At 37.6% G+C, this 17,604-nt stretch overlaps 2 protein-coding genes and 1 non-coding gene across 5 annotated transcripts; 1 reads left to right on the forward strand and 2 right to left on the reverse strand.

Annotated features, from left to right (window-relative positions):
* The first annotated feature begins 1 nt into the window (after position 1).
* Positions 2 to 1,560, forward strand: LOC127876176 (uncharacterized). The gene is made up of 3 exons (XM_052421182.1): positions 2 to 164; positions 513 to 608; positions 1,058 to 1,560. Exons 1-3 carry the CDS (start codon positions 123 to 125, stop codon positions 1,295 to 1,297), a joined length of 378 nt encoding a protein of 125 aa, XP_052277142.1. The 5' UTR covers positions 2 to 122; the 3' UTR covers positions 1,298 to 1,560.
* A 2,952-nt stretch (positions 1,561 to 4,512) lies between these two features.
* Positions 4,513 to 4,585, reverse strand: Trnar-acg (transfer RNA arginine (anticodon ACG)). Its single transcript has one exon. It is a non-coding gene; the product is annotated as a tRNA-Arg (tRNA).
* A 933-nt stretch (positions 4,586 to 5,518) lies between these two features.
* Positions 5,519 to 15,205, reverse strand: LOC127876170 (uncharacterized). Of its 3 annotated transcripts, XM_052421172.1 has the most exons (11): positions 14,853 to 15,204; positions 13,667 to 13,850; positions 12,851 to 13,169; positions 12,327 to 12,610; positions 11,222 to 12,017; positions 10,781 to 10,987; positions 10,054 to 10,284; positions 9,577 to 9,827; positions 8,629 to 9,307; positions 6,534 to 8,464; positions 5,519 to 6,243 (listed from the first exon to the last, which is right to left on the reverse strand). In XM_052421172.1, the coding sequence occupies exons 3-8, from the start codon at positions 13,143 to 13,145 to the stop codon at positions 9,760 to 9,762; spliced, it is 1,881 nt and encodes a 626-aa protein (XP_052277132.1). In that variant the 5' UTR covers positions 13,146 to 13,169; positions 13,667 to 13,850; positions 14,853 to 15,204; the 3' UTR covers positions 5,519 to 6,243; positions 6,534 to 8,464; positions 8,629 to 9,307; positions 9,577 to 9,759. The 3 variants fall into 3 exon arrangements, with proteins under 3 accessions (XP_052277132.1, XP_052277133.1, XP_052277131.1); XM_052421173.1 differs by having other exon boundaries at positions 5,519 to 8,464; positions 11,222 to 12,008; positions 14,853 to 15,205; XM_052421171.1 differs by having other exon boundaries at positions 5,519 to 8,464.
* Between the last annotated feature and the right edge of the window lie 2,399 nt (positions 15,206 to 17,604).

The following is a 17,604-nucleotide window of genomic DNA, read 5'->3' on the forward strand; positions in this document are numbered from 1 at the left end:
ATTCTTCGAATCGTTTCTTTACAAGCGCAAACCAGTCGAGTAAAACCTTGTGAACACGTGGTGTAAACAAAAATACATGTACAGGATACTTTTGGACATGTCAAAAGTCAACCGGCGTCAAAATGGATAAGATATCAATGGTAGAGGAGCAGAATGCACGGAATGTAAGTAGTCAATATTCCGTATTTAACTGCATTTCACACTTGACTAATGATAACTGTATGTTTATTGCGTCATTTAAATGTCTTTATAACATGTGTTTTGTGACATCGCATGTTCGTACCAATAAATACATTTTCGTTAGAAGTTATAGATCTCATTCGTAAAGCTGAAAATGAGCTTGAAAATTTTAATTGATACATTGTTACAAGTTAAAGGCTTGTCATGAAATATTAAGAAAATTGCAAAATTGATAATATCAGTACTGTAATTTCGTAAAAAATAATTAAATATAAAAGATGAATTCTTTATTTAGGACACTTATTATCATGTATTTTTCTTTCTACTTTCAGATGAAAGACTTTTTGGAGTTATACAATAAGCTTACAGAACGATGCTTTTTGCAGTGTGTTGTAAACTTCAACAACAGAAGCCTTTCTGATTATGAAGTATGCAGAGAGTATAAAATAACATTTATAATTTGCATTTATAATTTTAGGAGTTTTTCTGTAGGAGGGAGGCGCAATTGAAATTATGTGTTATATGTAAACAGTATTCATTTGTGAAAAAAAAATACAAAAATCACTTTAATTTGCATACAATAATCATGCAATAGTACTGTGCTATTAAACCGCTGTACTTGTACTGCTGTTTTGTCAACAAAACATTAATAGTAAATACATTGATACAAAACTTTCTGGCTTGATTAATAACAGAAGTGACTTTTAAAGGTCACTTTTTAATATGAGTTATTCACGCATTCTTAAAACGAGCACTGCTTTACATTAAAAAAAATTATAATGAAATAGTTGTCACAAAATTAAGTAACATTTTGGTTTGCTATAACTTTAGCCTGGTGTAAATTGTAATTAATAAATACGCACAATTATCACTTCAGTATAAATGCGCCGAGCAGTGTGCTGGAAGGTATGTGAAATACAACCAGCGACTCATGCTCACGTTTGTGGATAAGCAATCCGCTAAACAAGAGGCCATGATCAAAGAAATTGAGAAAGCAGCGGCGGAAGGGAGAGAACCCAAATTACCTGGCATGCCGCTCCAGGCTGCAGTTACTCCCCCTACTGAAGAAAACGCTAAGAAATCTATACCACCTCTAGATAACTCGCGCACAACATAAATGACGCCAATTGTAATAAGAACTTACAGTTTAATTTTAAAAATATTGAGTTGTGACAAAAGTGCAACTAATTCTGAATCATATGAATATTTCGGATATCAGTGAAGTTCTTAATTCTGGATATACTTATAGCACTGCAAACATAAAACGCTAGCATCGTTGACCTTTTGTAGCATTTGTTTTAAAAACTCAATACCACATTTTAATTTCTTTTCGTCATGCTGTTGCCCCACTTGATCAGTAAATTACATGTATAAATGTTTTGTCGTTTTATTATAAATACAGATGACGGAGCGTCCTCTTCTTATAGTACATGTAAAAATATTTACATGCAAATACATGTATGTATTATTTAGAAACAGTTCAAAGGGAGGACATCAAATAAATAATACTTCCACAATTCTTTGACAACTATATGTAGCAATCACCTAAAAGTGAAAAAATCCAATTGGGAATCGTATACGTACCGATTGGGTTTAAGACGTATAAATATTATAGATGGATCAAAACTGGGTGCAACGCTCCGAGTCTTACCTAAAAGTTGACACCGTTTGGTAACAATACCCCAGCAGACACAGTAACGTTGATTCAACGTTGAATCAACGTCAGATTCAACGTTGAAAATTGGTTGGATTTACATTTGATTTTGAAAGTTGAGACAACGTTGAGGCATCAACCTAAAATCAACGTCGATATCAATGTTGAATCAACGTTGTTTCAACGTTGAAAATAACGTTGTTTCAACGTTGAAAATAACGTTGAATCAACGTTGAAACAACGTTGACTTAACGTCAATATTTGGTTAACTTTTCATTAATTTCCATTCAATGTAGCGAGGTTTTCCAATTGTTCTATTAGAATAACTGTTAGGACTGTATACAATTTAACCACTACATTGAGTTCATTAATAACACAACACTCTATTAATATTTGAGCTTGTATTTTATTTTAACACAAGTTTCATAATATTCCAAAATAAGCAGTTTTTACTTTTACACTTAATATTTAGTTATTTTCAATATTGCTGGTCGAAAAGAAACTATTGTCCACTAATTGCTGATCTTAATACAACTATAAACCACAATGAAAGATGTTTCGATGTTACTAATTTAAAGCCTAAATTCTAACTAAGTAAAACTCTTTCCAGACACGTTATTAAGCTACAAATTTGTCCACTCTCACCAAACAGACCCACACTCATCAACATTCACAACATAAAAGGCTGATAAGCACAGCCGAAAATGTAATCTCTCTTGCAACAGAGAACATTTAATCTTAAACAAACAAACTCTCTCTCGAACAATATCAGATCCAGCATCCACAACCAAGGTATAATTAATCGCAGTTTGCGACACTCCAGCCAAAAAAAGGATGAACATCAATAAGCAATCAACACAACATAACATAACACCCATACCATACCAAACCATAACATAACATTGCATAGCATAGCATAAATTGTCAAATTTGATCAGATGCATTTACACAACATTTAAATGGTAATTAACACGCTAATGTATATTCAATGCTGACATACTGCTTAATATCACTATATACACAATTAAAGTGTTTGAAAATATGAATATATTAATCTATCAGTTGAAAAAATAATTTCGACCTAAACCAAATATCCACGTTGATACAATGTCGAGTATCAACCAAGCAGAATGCAGACATCCATGTAGTGGTATATTGGTTGAAATAAGGTTTATCGACGTCACGACTTACATTCAACGTTGATTCAACGTTGTGTGTCTGCTGGAACTGTTCTATTTTTTTCTCATGTCCAGGGGCTTTATCCAAGACGAATTTAGTCAGCGCTCAATTAGTATTCTTAATTTATTTACAGTTTAAAACCTTTGTTTTTATTGATTCATAAGCTTCAAAGTAAGACGTTTTCAGTCACGAGAGCTTAATATACTAGTACATATTTTTAATAGGTAATGAGGAAAACCCCGAATTCATTGCGTATACAATTGTTTATTTCATTTGTTTGGATACATTTTAAGAACACATGTGAAACATCACTACAGAAATTGGTACTAGATTTGAAGCAAAAAAATGTCTAAATTTTGTTTTAAAAATGGAATTCGATCCTGTAAAGAGTTGATCCTTCAATCCCTTGATCCGAAGCCAATAGCCCTTTTCATTTAGCCCAAATAAGTGTGTGTATTTCGAAATGCTCACATCGTGAAAAGCTGACAAACGAGTCTGGTTACCAAATGGCAGATTACAATTTACACTGAACCAAGCCACTTGTACAACAAAAACTGGTTTGTTGTACAAGTGCCTTGGTTCAGTGTAAATTGTAAAGCTGCCATTTGGTAACCAGACTCGTTTAAGACATGTGAACAATTGTATCATAGTTTTCGTAGATGTGAAACGTGTTTTGAATAAAAAAGATCTTACAATACTTGGGCTGATTATAGTGTTCGATACTACTATTTACTGTTCTATGAAGTTCATGTTGACGTGTTTCCATCTGGCTATCGAATATCTCTGTATCTTAAAATATTGCCTCAAGTTCTGTCGATTTAAGCTCTTACATTACCTGAGGATCTGTCTATGTGTGTATTTTATTTATTTGATATTGTCTTTAGAAGTTGAAATCATTAACATGATAACATCAATTTGACCTCGTAATAGTAGATGCTTATTACGCAACATAAAAATGGTGCAATGTGAAGGCTTCATGTTTCCGATGTGAGCATTAAATATTGGCCTTGTTATTGTTTACTGACAAAAAGAACACATAATACACTGTTAGATTTGAACGACTCTGTGGCGCAACAGTAGCGTGTCTCACTCCAGATCAGAAGGTTGCTTGTTCGAATCACGACAGGTCTAGTCTTATGTATAAGACGCGCAAAGAATTTATACCGGTAGATACTTTTTATATGGGGTTTGGCTCCAAATATTACCAATATAAAAAGTAGCTTAATATTTGAGAGCGTCAACAAGTTGGACTAGACAGGGTGACGCTTTTTATCAAATGTCAAGCGAGAGTCAATGCTAAAAACTTCAAATGATTTATTCATTTTCCATTAAAATTTATTTTTTATAATAGCAGTAAAAACAAATGTGTAAGCACTTAAAAAAAAAGAGTGTAGTTTATAAAGCTACTTAAAGCGGCAGCAATGCTAAGTACTGTGCATATACATGAACAAACTCAATACGGTATAAAATCGGCTGAATTCCATACTTTAGAAAAATAACGATCCTGACAGGACTCGAACCTGCAATCTCCTAATTCGTAGTCAGGCACCTTATTCATTGGGCCACAGGACCCCGTAAAATGAAATGCGTGTGACGCAACAACAAAACAACGGGCATCGTGAAATCGCAATATTTACAATGTAGTTATTCAATATTGCCCCTGATAACGGACACATGGGACACATCATAATCAAGTCTTACAGAGAGATCTTCAAGAGACTCTGTGGCGCAACGGTAGCGCGTCTGACTCCAGATCAGAAGGCTGCGTGTTTGAAGGACCCCTGCAGATCTTTAACATCCCGGCCTGCCATAAATGCTTTTATTAAATTATATAATATGATGGAAAATAACACACTATTATGCCAATTTTGACATATAATCACTTATATCTAGGATGGTGCAACTGAGACTTTAAAAATAAAAAAAATCCAAATATTTACATTCGTACCATTTTGCTATGTACCTATAAATTCGTACCCAAACCATCACATAAGTATTGCTTAACATATGCTGTCTTTTATCTCAAAACGTAATATTCGACCTAATTAGCTTGTATATTTATCAGTAATTGCCTTATAGCATGACCCTGAAGATATGAATATCGGATTCTGTAGTAGATACAATGATGCACATTTGTTGCAAATCAACCCTTTATTTTTCAAGTAAGAAAGGGTCAATATTATGATAAATTGCCAGGTCAGAGTTATAGGCCTTTGTTGTGGACCTCTGATATAATGTGAAGCTAATGATGATGCCCTAATATTAATGATAAATGATAAAGTAAAACAACATATAATTACTGTGTTTGTGTGTGTGTAATAGAAAAAAACTAACACAATCTTAATCTAAATTTTAATATGAATATTAAATACCATACACAAATACTTTTCTTTGTATGATTTAAATGTACATTATAGGAGTTGCTGCTTATATGGGTTCCCCACCAGGATTTGAACCTGGATTTCCTCTCCATATGGAAAGGTGTGTTTGCTTACACTATGAGAATGTTCCCATTAACAGCAATATTAATTACAAGTATATGTCAACTTTATTAAATAACAAGGGCTGTCTGTAAAACATGCATGCCCCCGATATGGGCTCTCCGTTGTAGTGACAGCCATTGTGTGAATATGTTTTTTGTCACTGTGACCTTGACCTTTGACCTGGTGACCTGAAAATCAATAGGGGTCATCTGCCAGTCATGATCAATGTACCTATGAAGTTTCATGATCCTAGCCATAAGCGTTCTTGAGTTGTCATCTGGAAACCATTTTACTATTTCGGGTCACCGTGACCTTGATCTTTCACCTAGTGACCTGAAAATCAATAGGGATAATCTGCGAGTCATGATCAATCTACCTACAAAGTTTCATGATCCTAGGCGCAAGCGTTCTTGAGTTATCATCCGGAAACCATTTTACTATTTCTGGTCACTGTGACCTTGACCTTTGACCTAGTGACCTGAAAATCAATAGGGGTCATCTGCGAGTCATGATCAATGTACCTTTGAAGTTTCATGATCCTAGGCATAAGCGTTCTTGAGTTATCATCCGGAAACCATTTTACTATTTTGGGTCACCATGACCTTGACCTTTGACCTAGTGACCTCAAAATCAATAGGGGTCATCTGCCAGCCATTATCAATCTACCTACCAAGTTTCATGATCCTAGGCGCAAGCGTTCTTGAGTTATCATCCGGAAACCATTTTACTATTTCTGGTCACTGTGACCTTGACCTTTGACCTAGTGACCTGAAAATCAATAGGGGTCATCTGCGAGTCATGATCAATCTACCTATCAAGTTTCATGATCCTAGGCCTAAGCGTTCTTGAGTTATCATCCGGAAACCATTTTACTATTTTGGGTCACTGTGACCTTGACCTTTGACCTACTGACCTGAAAATCAATAGGGGTCATCTGCAAGTCATGATCAATCTACCTATCAAGTTTCATGATCCTAGGCCTAAGTGTTCTTGAGTTATCATCCGGAAACCATTTTACTATTTCGGGTCACCGTGACCTTGACCTTTGACCTAGTGACCTCAAAATCAATAGGGGTCATCTGCGAGTCATGATCAAAGTACCTATGAAGTTTCATGATCCTAGGCCCAAGCGTTTTTGAGTTATCATCCAGAAACCACCTGGTGGACGGACCGACAGACCGACGGACATGTGCAAAGCAATATACCCCCTCTTCTTCGAAGGGGGGCATAATTACAAAGGTATTGATACAAGAAAGTCTAAATGCATGTTTTTAAGCTTAATAAACACAAATCATTTTCCCTCTGCTTTTCAAGGCAGTTGTCACTTCATTTGTGACATGTACCATAAAGGTTGGGCTCTTCTAGCTTTTATATAAGCAAAACACAAATGCATAAATCAGTGAGTAATACTTAACAAGGGCTGTTTGTAAAACATGCATGCCCTCCATATGGGCTGTCGTTGTACTGGCAGCCATTGTGTGAATACGACTTTTGACACTGTGACCTTGACCTTTGACCTAGTGACCTCAAAATCAATAGGGGTCATCTGCCAGCCATGATCAATGTACCTATGAAGTGTCATGATCCTAGGCAAAAGCGTTCTTGAGTTATCATCCGAAAATCATTTTACTATTTCTGGTCACCGTGACCTTTGACCTAGTGATCTGAAAATCAATAGGGGTCATCTGCGAGTCATGATCAATCTACCTATAAAGTTTCATGATCCTAGTCATATGCGTTCTTGAATTATCATCCAAAAATCATTTTACTATTTCTGGTCACTGTGACCTTTGACCTTTGACCTAGTGACCTGAAAATCAATAGGGGTCATCTGCCAGTCATGATCAATCTACCCATGAAGTTTCATGATCCTAGGCGTATGCGTTCTTGAGTTATCATCCGGAAACCATTTTACTATTTCGGGTCACCGTGACCTTGACCTTTGACCTAGTGACCTCAAAATCAATAGGGGTCATCTGCGAGTCATGATCAATCTACCCATGAAGTTTCATGATCCTAGGCGTATGCGTTCTTGAGTTATCATCCAGAAACCATTTTACTATTTCAGGTCACCGTGACCTTGACCTTTGACCTAGTGACCTCAAAATCAATAGGGGTCATCTGCAAGTCATGATCAATGTACCTATGAAGTTTCATGATCCTAGGCCCAAGCGTTCTTGAGTTATCGTCTGACAACCACCTGGTGGACGGACGGACCGACCGACCGACCGACTGACCGACATGAGCAAAGCAATATACCCCCTCTTCTTCGAAGGGAGGCATAATAAAAGCTAGGCAGCATTCAGAATGTTTTTTCATTGTTACTTTAGTTGATGTTAACCCTTTTGTTGTAAATAGTCAAAAAGCACTGTGTGAGAACGTTATTTAGTCCAGATATTGAAAAATGTGATGTTTGTCTAACTGTTCATGTTTTAATTTATTCAGTTTTCTTTTTTCCATAGCCCTTCACCATAAGGGCATTTATCAACTCCTCATAAGTTTCCGAGGACTTAAAGGGACACCACCGATGTCAGTAATACTGTTTATGTCCTCCTGTGTTCCTGTCCTCGAAACATTTATTGCAGCTGCGGTATGACAGCTTCTTGTTGTACTGTCTCCGGAACTCCCCTGCATGCTCAGCCTCCAGCTTCTTTTTCCTGTAGTGCTTGGTTGAGTACGGCAGGTGAGGTTCAGCTGGGGCTGAAATTGACGATGTCGGTGCCAGGTCAGGGGCGGGAGCAGTCACAAATTGCACAGTTGGTGCTGGTGCAATTGGCACTGGCACTTCTGGCTTGCACACTTCTGGTGGAAGAATTCTTCTTCGCACTCTGGTTAGCTCGCCTTTAGTGCTGCTCTGGATGGGGAACTTGTGTGGGTCAGTTGTTCCCATCTCCAAGGCAACTGGCCTTTTCATGGGCGCTGGCGGAGACTCAGGTGCTACCAGTGGAACCATCTGAAGGGCGAGTCCCTGTTCGAGCAAGGAATATGTTATTCTTGTGTTAATTGAGTATAATCTTTAAAAAAATTGCACTCATAAATTAAGTGATAGATAAATTGACTATATATGTTCATATAACATTAAAATATGATGATAATATGTATGTATACATGTACTCGTCAATAAATACCTACCAAGCTGTCAAGGTACCCTGGTTTATATCTGCCAGCTGAATGCGTGTGTCTTGAATCACACGCTGACTGTTGAAGACCATCTTCCGAATTAAATTGTACTTTTCCAGTACAGTCCGCCACCGTGCCTGGGGAACGCCATCTTTGGTGGTGGAACCTGTGAAAGCAGCGCATAACTTGACCAGCAGGGCTTCCTGATACCTGTTTCAGTCAGGCCACGTGAATGGACCAAGGTGTGGGGCCAATGCACATCTGTAATCGTTAAAGATCATTGTTTATGTAATATGACTAATAACGTCGCACCAATAATAAATATAAAACAGTTTTAATTGGTGTTATATGTGTATATGGCTGCTTATTTGCTATTCTATCCTGATGAAGTTGTTAGCTTAAACATTGACAAATGGAACATGAAGTAATGTCATGTGATGTTGTGTAGTTTTCTTGCCTTTTGACACTCTGGACACCAGGAATCAACTGTATTCGGGATGTATTCGGGGCCTTGAAGCGTCCTTTGATCAGCTGGGTCTGATGTCGGTCCACATCTTAGACCACAGCTTCACGATGTGGTCAGCTTCGGCATTGGTAATGGCCTTAGTTTCCTTGTCTTTCAAGTTAAACAAATACTCTGCAACGCCATCACATGACCATAACCTGGAACCCTGTCTGGTCCAACCGAGTCCTGAAAGAACAGATACTCAGTTTAGAAATTTATTAATTAAAGAAAGAAGAGCATTAAAAATGAACAATTTTATTATATTGCACATTTCTCGCAATTAAAAAAAACCAATGTACATATAGACATAACCATAAATATGCAAAGATGTCAACATAAATAGTGAGTAGGAGTGTTTCCATTATTTATCAACATGGTAATGTACAATTAAAATGAGTGCTAGTTTGAGGACAGAATGACTAGTTTATTAGAATACATAATTCATCAAAACCTACCACAGCTTGATCCTCAACTAGTTCAGAACTGGTAGCCATAACTGATGTAGCTGTAGCTGCTACTGAAGATGATGTTACTGTAGCTGCAGCAGATGACGATGTGATAGTAGCTGCAGTTATTGTAACAGTAGCTGCTGTTGCTGTTCCAATACAGACACCAGTTGCTGTAGGTGGGATTTTGTGCTAAGCTGGACTTTTTCTTTGCACAACTTTCTTCGTCTGCTCTGCATCCATAGCATTCCCAGACAACTCTACAAATAAGCAGAATAGTTTTGTTTAATTATGACATCTACTATAAGGACTTCCCTAACATCACTTACTTCTGATTTAACAACGAACATTTCTTAACAATTTCAAATCTGTAACATTTAACACCAACAAACATGCCACTTATTTCAATATGAAAATAAGTATAATAATTAAATAATGAAAGTGTCAACTATGTTAGGTATTCTGTACACTCTACTACTTCAGTACCTGATTGAGACGGCCTGTTCTGCTGCATGATATGCCTAGCCCTCTCACGACTCAAAGCAGACAGGAACGAGTCCTCTATCTGGATGGTTGGATCATCATCATCCATCGCCGCGGGGTCCTCAAAGCCCTCATCTAAGAGGCTGGCATCAGGCTCGGTCTCAACAACAGGGTCTTGAGCACCTAGAGACTTACCAGTTTGGCTGTATAGGTATTCAATACCTATCAGCTCTCCTGTAAACCAAAGAAGAACTTAAACGCAATAAGAAATAATTTTATATAATGTTCAAATAAAAAACCACTTCATGTAAAGCATATTTATTATATTAACATTTATAGTTATTTCATGTCACAATTATGTTAAGACTAGAAAAGATCGTTCATTAAATAAAATATATAGGAATAACTAAAGTCCAGAAACATTATAATGGCTAGTATTCTATTTTCAGCATATTAAATACAGGACAATACATAGAACACAACATAAGGCATTAACATTGTTAAAGCTGTGGTCACCACCTTGGAATCATGGTCAGTAGAAAACATAGGGGGGTTAAACCGGTTTAAAGACGCGCCAAACCATCACACTAAGCCAAGCAATGAACTGGAATAAAAATGCTCATAAAGATTATAGTTAAGCCGATTTACTCCACAATGTACAGCTGGTTTAATATATTAAATATGTCTGAGAATTTTGTGAAAGAAAAATAGCTAATAGAATTCAAATTACCAGTGTATTTGTTTGGAGGCTGGAATGTAGGGAAAATATTCTTGTTGAAGAGCTTCTGACTCAGTCTGTTAGTGGGGGTCTTCAACCGTGCGTCATACAATACAGTTTCCTTCTCAGTGCTGGTTGCAGCAATCTGTCTGTCTTCGTTCCAGTGCATCAGGCCCTCCAGCAGGTAAGTCTGGAAGTTGCTGGCGCTAGCACTGGTTCCTGCAGAACAATCACATACACTATTCTACAGAGTTATGTATTCAACAAGAGTATATGTATTGTATTTAATATTACACATACAAGTTTCTGGTATATTGTTCATATTTGATAACATGAAACAAATATGGTTTTATTCTGTATTCTGTATAACAATGAAGCTTTAAGGCTATAAAAGCTTTATATATATACATGTATATAAATACCTTAAATACCAAAAAGTTAAATAAAACTTACCAGGAATGAATCGCTGTAATTGCAGATGGAAAGACTCTAAGGAGGTAGATCCTCGCGCACAGCGATACACAGGCAACACCACACCCCCCTTCTTCAGTGTGCCTGTCTGAGTGTATAGCTGTACACCTTTAGGGTCCTGAAGGCACTCAACATGCTTCTGCTGCTGTTTCCAGAGCTCCCAGATACGCTCATGATGAAGCAGTGGTACGCCCATGGTATCCCTTCCAGAGTCACCATCGAACAACTCCAAGACAGCCTGGATCCTCTCCCTGATGACCTCTGTGCTTCGAGTCATTCGACAACAGTGCAGGGACAACTCCTTCCGGTCTAGACGGGCTTGGATATCCGAGTCAGAGGGGTTTTGGATGTTGGAATGAATAAGTTCTTCCCGTTTTGCTGACTTAAGGAGATTCAGGTCGGTCCTGTCCCACTGGAAGATGGCGGCTGAAAGCTGACCCATGAATGTAGCGTACAGTCTGTGGGTGTCCGTTGTGACCCCTACAGCAAGACGCTGCATGAAGTGCCACACATCCAATCCCACAACAAAGTGAGGCCAAGCACTCCTGAAAATTTCCATCAGTGCGGACTTCCCGCAACAGTTGCTGTCCACATACAGCAGGACTGGCGGTAAAACATCAGCCTCCGAATAGTGTCTTAGGATGCCTGACACCATCTCCTCCAGTCCACACCCTTCGATGGCTGTAATAGCACTCATGAGTACCTGGCCATACTCATTACCCAGGTAAGTGGACCACGCAGCTGTCCGAGCAGCTTTACCCGCCAGCTTCTTGGTTACCTGAAATTATTGTAAAATAATTGTAAAATACAATGGTAATTTTATTCAAAGGTTATTGTGTCTATTTTGAATAAGACATTACAATTTTATAAAAAAAACTTCATTAATTGGTATACTATTCTTAAATAGAACTTATGACGTTTTATGTAATTTGCAATCAACAAGTGTTGCTACGAAGTACTCAAAGTTATTATTTAACTATGGTCGTATAGTGATGAATTATGATTACACAGTTTAGATCAGTGAAACAAATGACTGTCTTAGCTATAATTTAAAGCGCATTCTTCAATATCTTCCATCCATTCATACCTTCTTAGTAGAGTCCATCTTTAATACCCGACCAAAGATGGATGTCACTGCCGCCTTGACCTCTTCCGACCGAGATAAAACCTCCTGCTGATAAACAGGAAGAAACCACTGGTATGTTGGTAATGGGTAGTGTGGGGGCGGCTCTTCGAAAGTTGTCAGAATTAACCTAGACTGCACCGACTTGCAGTACAAAGCACAGTCGCTCATGTACTGCAGTTCTTGCTTTGTCCAACGTAAATTGTGCAGCTCCGTGCTCTGCTTCTGCAGCTGAGTAGGACTGTTACCTGAAAGAACATTTTAAAGCTTCACATGTGTGTGGTTGGTTAATGTCAATCCTTTGTTCTATACAATAATAAGAATAGTAGGATAGACATGGAGAAAGAGTTCCATCCAAAAACTTACACCATTTTATGGAGACCGAGTGACTAACTGATCGACAGACAGAGTGAATCCAGTTACACGAAATGTAAATTTCATTTGTGGACGATATATTAAAATTTATAGATTAACACAGTCATGATTACCTAAGCCTCTCTGGCGCAACAAGTAAATGACACGATTGTCACATGCGCTATGGTACATCATCTGTACCGGAAACAAAGACCTGGTAGCCGGATCCAGCTGGTCCAATATGGCATCACTCCAGCCTATCTGATTTTTCTTGCACTTGATACAGTGCAAATTCTCAGTTGCAAGAATTAAAAAGAATCTATGTCCAGCACCATCCTGGTCAACCGGTACAGACCCTGCTTGGTAAGATGGGTCACCCTGCAGAAGGGACAGGTCAGCGCCATCCTGCATAACCGCTGTGGGATCCATAGGAACAGCCGAAGTCCGAAATATCTAAACATGATTCCAAATGCAGACTTAAGCACAAAAAACTGATAAGAATAAAGGCAGTAGAAAACAAGAGATGTGTTCGTCAGAAACACAATGCCCCCTACTGCACTGCTTTGAAATAATTATATTCTGTTTGACCTTTGACCTTGCAGGATGACCTTGACCTTGAACTTCAACAACTCAAAATGTGCAGCTTCATGAGATACACATGCATGCCAAATATCAAGTTGCTATCTTCAATATTGCAAAAGTTATGTCCAACGTTCAAGTGTTTTTTTTCGGACGGACGGACAGACTGACATACTGACTGACGGACAGTTCAACTGCTATATGCCACCCTACCGGGGGCATAAATATGTATTACAACACTAACAATTACTATACACACTCTAGTAATAACATGTATACATGATAAAAATAAACATTTATGCAGCTATTCAAGCCATATTGTGAAGTAAAACAGCTTCACTTAAGTTAATAGTTTATAACATCATACACACCTGTCAAGCCTTGGCTTTTGGTTTGGTAGTGGCTGGGGCTTAGGAGGGTAATATCAAAAGCCATCTAGCTTTCTGTCATCCAGCTCTGGGTGGCCCTTACTGCTGTAAGTGAACAGGGATTTAGAAATCCACTGCTGGTCCACCTCTGGCACACAGGCTCGCCAGCTCTCGATGAAGGGAAATTCTGGAATTAAAGAAAAGTGTCTGTGTAATATCTAATATTTACTTATTTTGAGTGTTTTGAATTTGCAGTGTCATGATTTGAGAGGAACAGAAACATAAGCTAAAACATCGATACTTGCAAGCCATTGTTCCAGTAATTGATTTCACATGAAAAATACGAGTTAAGAAATAATATTATATGATGGTTTGTAGTCAAATAACCCACAGTAAGGAGTATAGATGCGTAGGAATTAATTCACGAGTGCAAAGCACGAGTGATTTGATAAAACGCATCTATACTCCTTACTGTGGGTTATTCGACGACGAGTAATTTGATAAAACACATCTATACTCCTTACTGTGGATTATTCGACTACAAACCATCAAAGAAAAATATTTTTTTGATTCTAACATGATTCTGATTGATTTGGTTCAAGCTTTTGGACGTGAACTATATTGTTTAATACTTCGCCCTTCTTTGTACAAAGTTCACTATTTAGTGACGTCATTGAATTGTACAAACATATGCCGTCGTTTTCATTCATAAATATTTTGCGAATGACGTCACTTTCATTGAGATCAACAATCGTAGAAACTAAATGACGTCACGTTTATTGATGCTACTGAAAAGCTGACATGCTATAAATGTTTCCTTAATTTTGTTTTTTAACAAATAACATTCTATGCAGGCGTGGTTATGCCACTTATCACCGGATATACCATTTGTCGTTTCATTACACTTATATACATGCTACATTTATTACATTTCTTTTAGAGCGCATTTTAGCACGTGCATTTTACTGCAATATTTTATTCATTTATTCGGAACTATTTTCGAAACATTTAGCTCCGTCCATAATTTATTGCAGAATAACCCACACTTGATTTCCTTCTTTGTCTATAGAAAACAAGTCGCGTTCAGTGTTAGAATTATCCCTAAGTATCATTTTTCTCAATAACTTCTTTTGTAATTTATGCTGTTATCTAAATGAGAGAACCTATCGTTAATTAAAATAATTAATACCTGTTACTGTGGGCTTCATCAATTCTGTGAAGGCAGAAGGTTGCTCCACATCTAACGACCCTTAACAGGGCTCTCCAGGGGGCTTGGTTGTCCGCAAAGGGACAATTGTGGTAGCTGGTGGCAGTCTAACTGTCGTGCCATGGCCCACATCTAGCGACTCTCTACAGGGCTCTCCAGGGGCTTGGTTGTCAATACAGACTGAGAGGCAGTGATGGTAGCTGGTGGTGGCTTGGTTGCAGGTGGCTGTTGTGCACTAGTTGGCACTAAAGAAAAACTCACTAAAGAAACTCCAAACCATTAACAAGATATATTTGTAAATTATTTTGTCTATAAATAATAAATAATATTATATTTTAATCAATAATTATTTTAGTTATATAATAAAATAATGTCTAAACCATTTAATTAAATCATTTTATTCACATAAACAACTTTTTGAATACAATTCAGTATTGTAATTTCTACAACAAATTACAATAGAAGTATAGACTTTTTACTAAACATTATATTTAATATAAAAAGAAATTTTGGCATTAAGGTTTAGAAATATTAATTCATTCCAGTTAGTGACACTTCAATGACATAAATAATTAGTGTGATTGTAGTGATGAATGATGAAAATAATTAAAAACTAGAAATGGCGCGGCAGAGGCCGACGCGTATCCCCACGCCGCATGTTTGACCCAAGGGCGCCCCAGGGTTGATCATGGGGCCATGCATAGTTGAGATTGACTGTATTGTCATAAGAGAAGTTCAGTATCAATTAGAAGTGAATGGGTGTAAAAATAAAGAAGTTATAGTAAAAGGCAATTTTGGGAGGGTGTGGCCTATGTGGGCGGGGTGCCCCAGGGTTGGTAATGGGGCCATGCATAGTTGAGATTGACCGTATTGTCATAAGAGAGGTTCAGTATCAATTTGAAGTGAATCAGTGTATTAATGAAGAAATTATAGTAAAAGGCAATTTTGGGCGGGTGTGGTCTATGTGGGCGTGGCGCCCCAGGGTTGGCAACGGGGCCATGCATAGTTGAGTTTGACCGTTTTGTCATAAGAGAGGTTCAGTATCAATTTGAAGTGAATCAGTGTAGAAATGAAGAAGTTAATGTAAAATAACCTAAATTTTTTTTATAGTAAATGGATTTTTTTGGTGGGTGTGGCCTATGTGGGCGGGCGCCCCAGGGTTGGGATTGGGGCCATGCATAGTTGAGATTGACCCTAATGTCATAACAAAAGTTCAGTATCAATTTGAAGTGAATCCGTGTAGAAATGAAAAAATTATAGTAAATGGAAATTTTTGGTGGGTGTGGCCTATGTGGGCGGGGCGCCCCAGGGTTGGGAATGGGGCCTTGCATGGTTGAGATTGACCGTATTGTCATAGGTGAGGTCCAGTATCAATTTGAAGTGAATCGGTGTAGAAATAAAGAAGTAAATGTAAAATAACCTAAAAAAATGAGTGATAATTTCTGACGCGGCCCCACCCCAACCCCTATAACTTTTGACCCAGGGGTCAGATCAAAATTCCAAATAGTGCACCGTCGCACATATGCTCATAGCTACCATGTGTGTAAATTTCAAGGTTCTAGTGCTTTTAGTGTAGGAGGAGATAGTGGCCAGGACGGACGGACAGACGGACGGACAGACGGACGGACGGCGGAGATCACCACAATATCCCCACCTTTTTTTCAAAAAGCGTGGGGATAACTATGAAGAAGTAATAGCATATTAGAAATAAAATGAAAGGCTATCAATAAGCAATTAAAGGCAGGCTAAAGAAGCAAGAAAGAAAACTGTTTTGTAAGGTTAATAAATATAAAGGTAAACATCTGTTAAATAAAAAGGCGTGACAGAAAAAACCTTGCAATTATGACTTGAGGTGAAACCGATATTAAAAATAGAAACACAATGAGCAGGTGAAATTTATCAGTATAGCAGACAACAACCAACACCAGCTATCTATTGATTTGGTAGAACAAAAGCCAAGGATATATAATTTTACAGAAAAGGTATCACAGACACCGGATAAATACATCATTACCTCTTGTTGGATTAACATCAGCACCACTATTCAAATAAATGACATTGAAAATGATTATTAATTATTGTACAAATAGTTGTAAAAAATCACAAATTACGTGTTTCAACATATTTTTTCCACTTGAAAGTCATTTTGATTATATAAAGAATACAGTAAATGTATTCAGTGTATTATGATAATTGCAAACTAGATTTAAGTATTTAAATAACTAGTTATTTTGCATTAGAAGTTAATTTCTTTTTCTAGCAGCCTCAATCTGTTCAACCTCCCACACAAGCACATCATCGCTCATTTCCTTCCTGGGGGAAAACTTTTCGTGAGCAAGGTTTGGTCTGAGAGGTCAAAGGCTGTTCCCGCAACTGCTTACGGGCTAGGTCAGCGGGCATCATGCTGAACAGCTCTGCCTTGGTGGTTGGAGTACTGGCAGTGGGTGTCGGCATTTTTTCCTTCTTTGCCTTGTGGTGCTCTACAGCCTCCTTGCCTTTAACAGTTAAAAAGTTACTTGGTGCCTTATATGCAATTACTACAACAACAGACCAACAAATCTAAAACAGAAACAACTACTGACTACCAAAAATACATAGTTACAAACTCAACATTGGAGTGTTTTGGCAAAAAAAATTCTTCTGATAAAAAAAGGAATGTGAAGTATATGCATTTACTCAAGCGAGTGATGTACATTTTTTTTTAATATTGAACCAAATTACACTTTAAATATTA

Source organism: Dreissena polymorpha, chromosome 4 (genome assembly GCF_020536995.1).
Source record: "Dreissena polymorpha isolate Duluth1 chromosome 4, UMN_Dpol_1.0, whole genome shotgun sequence".
In the NCBI taxonomy this organism is placed as follows: Eukaryota; Metazoa; Mollusca; class Bivalvia; order Myida; family Dreissenidae; genus Dreissena; species Dreissena polymorpha.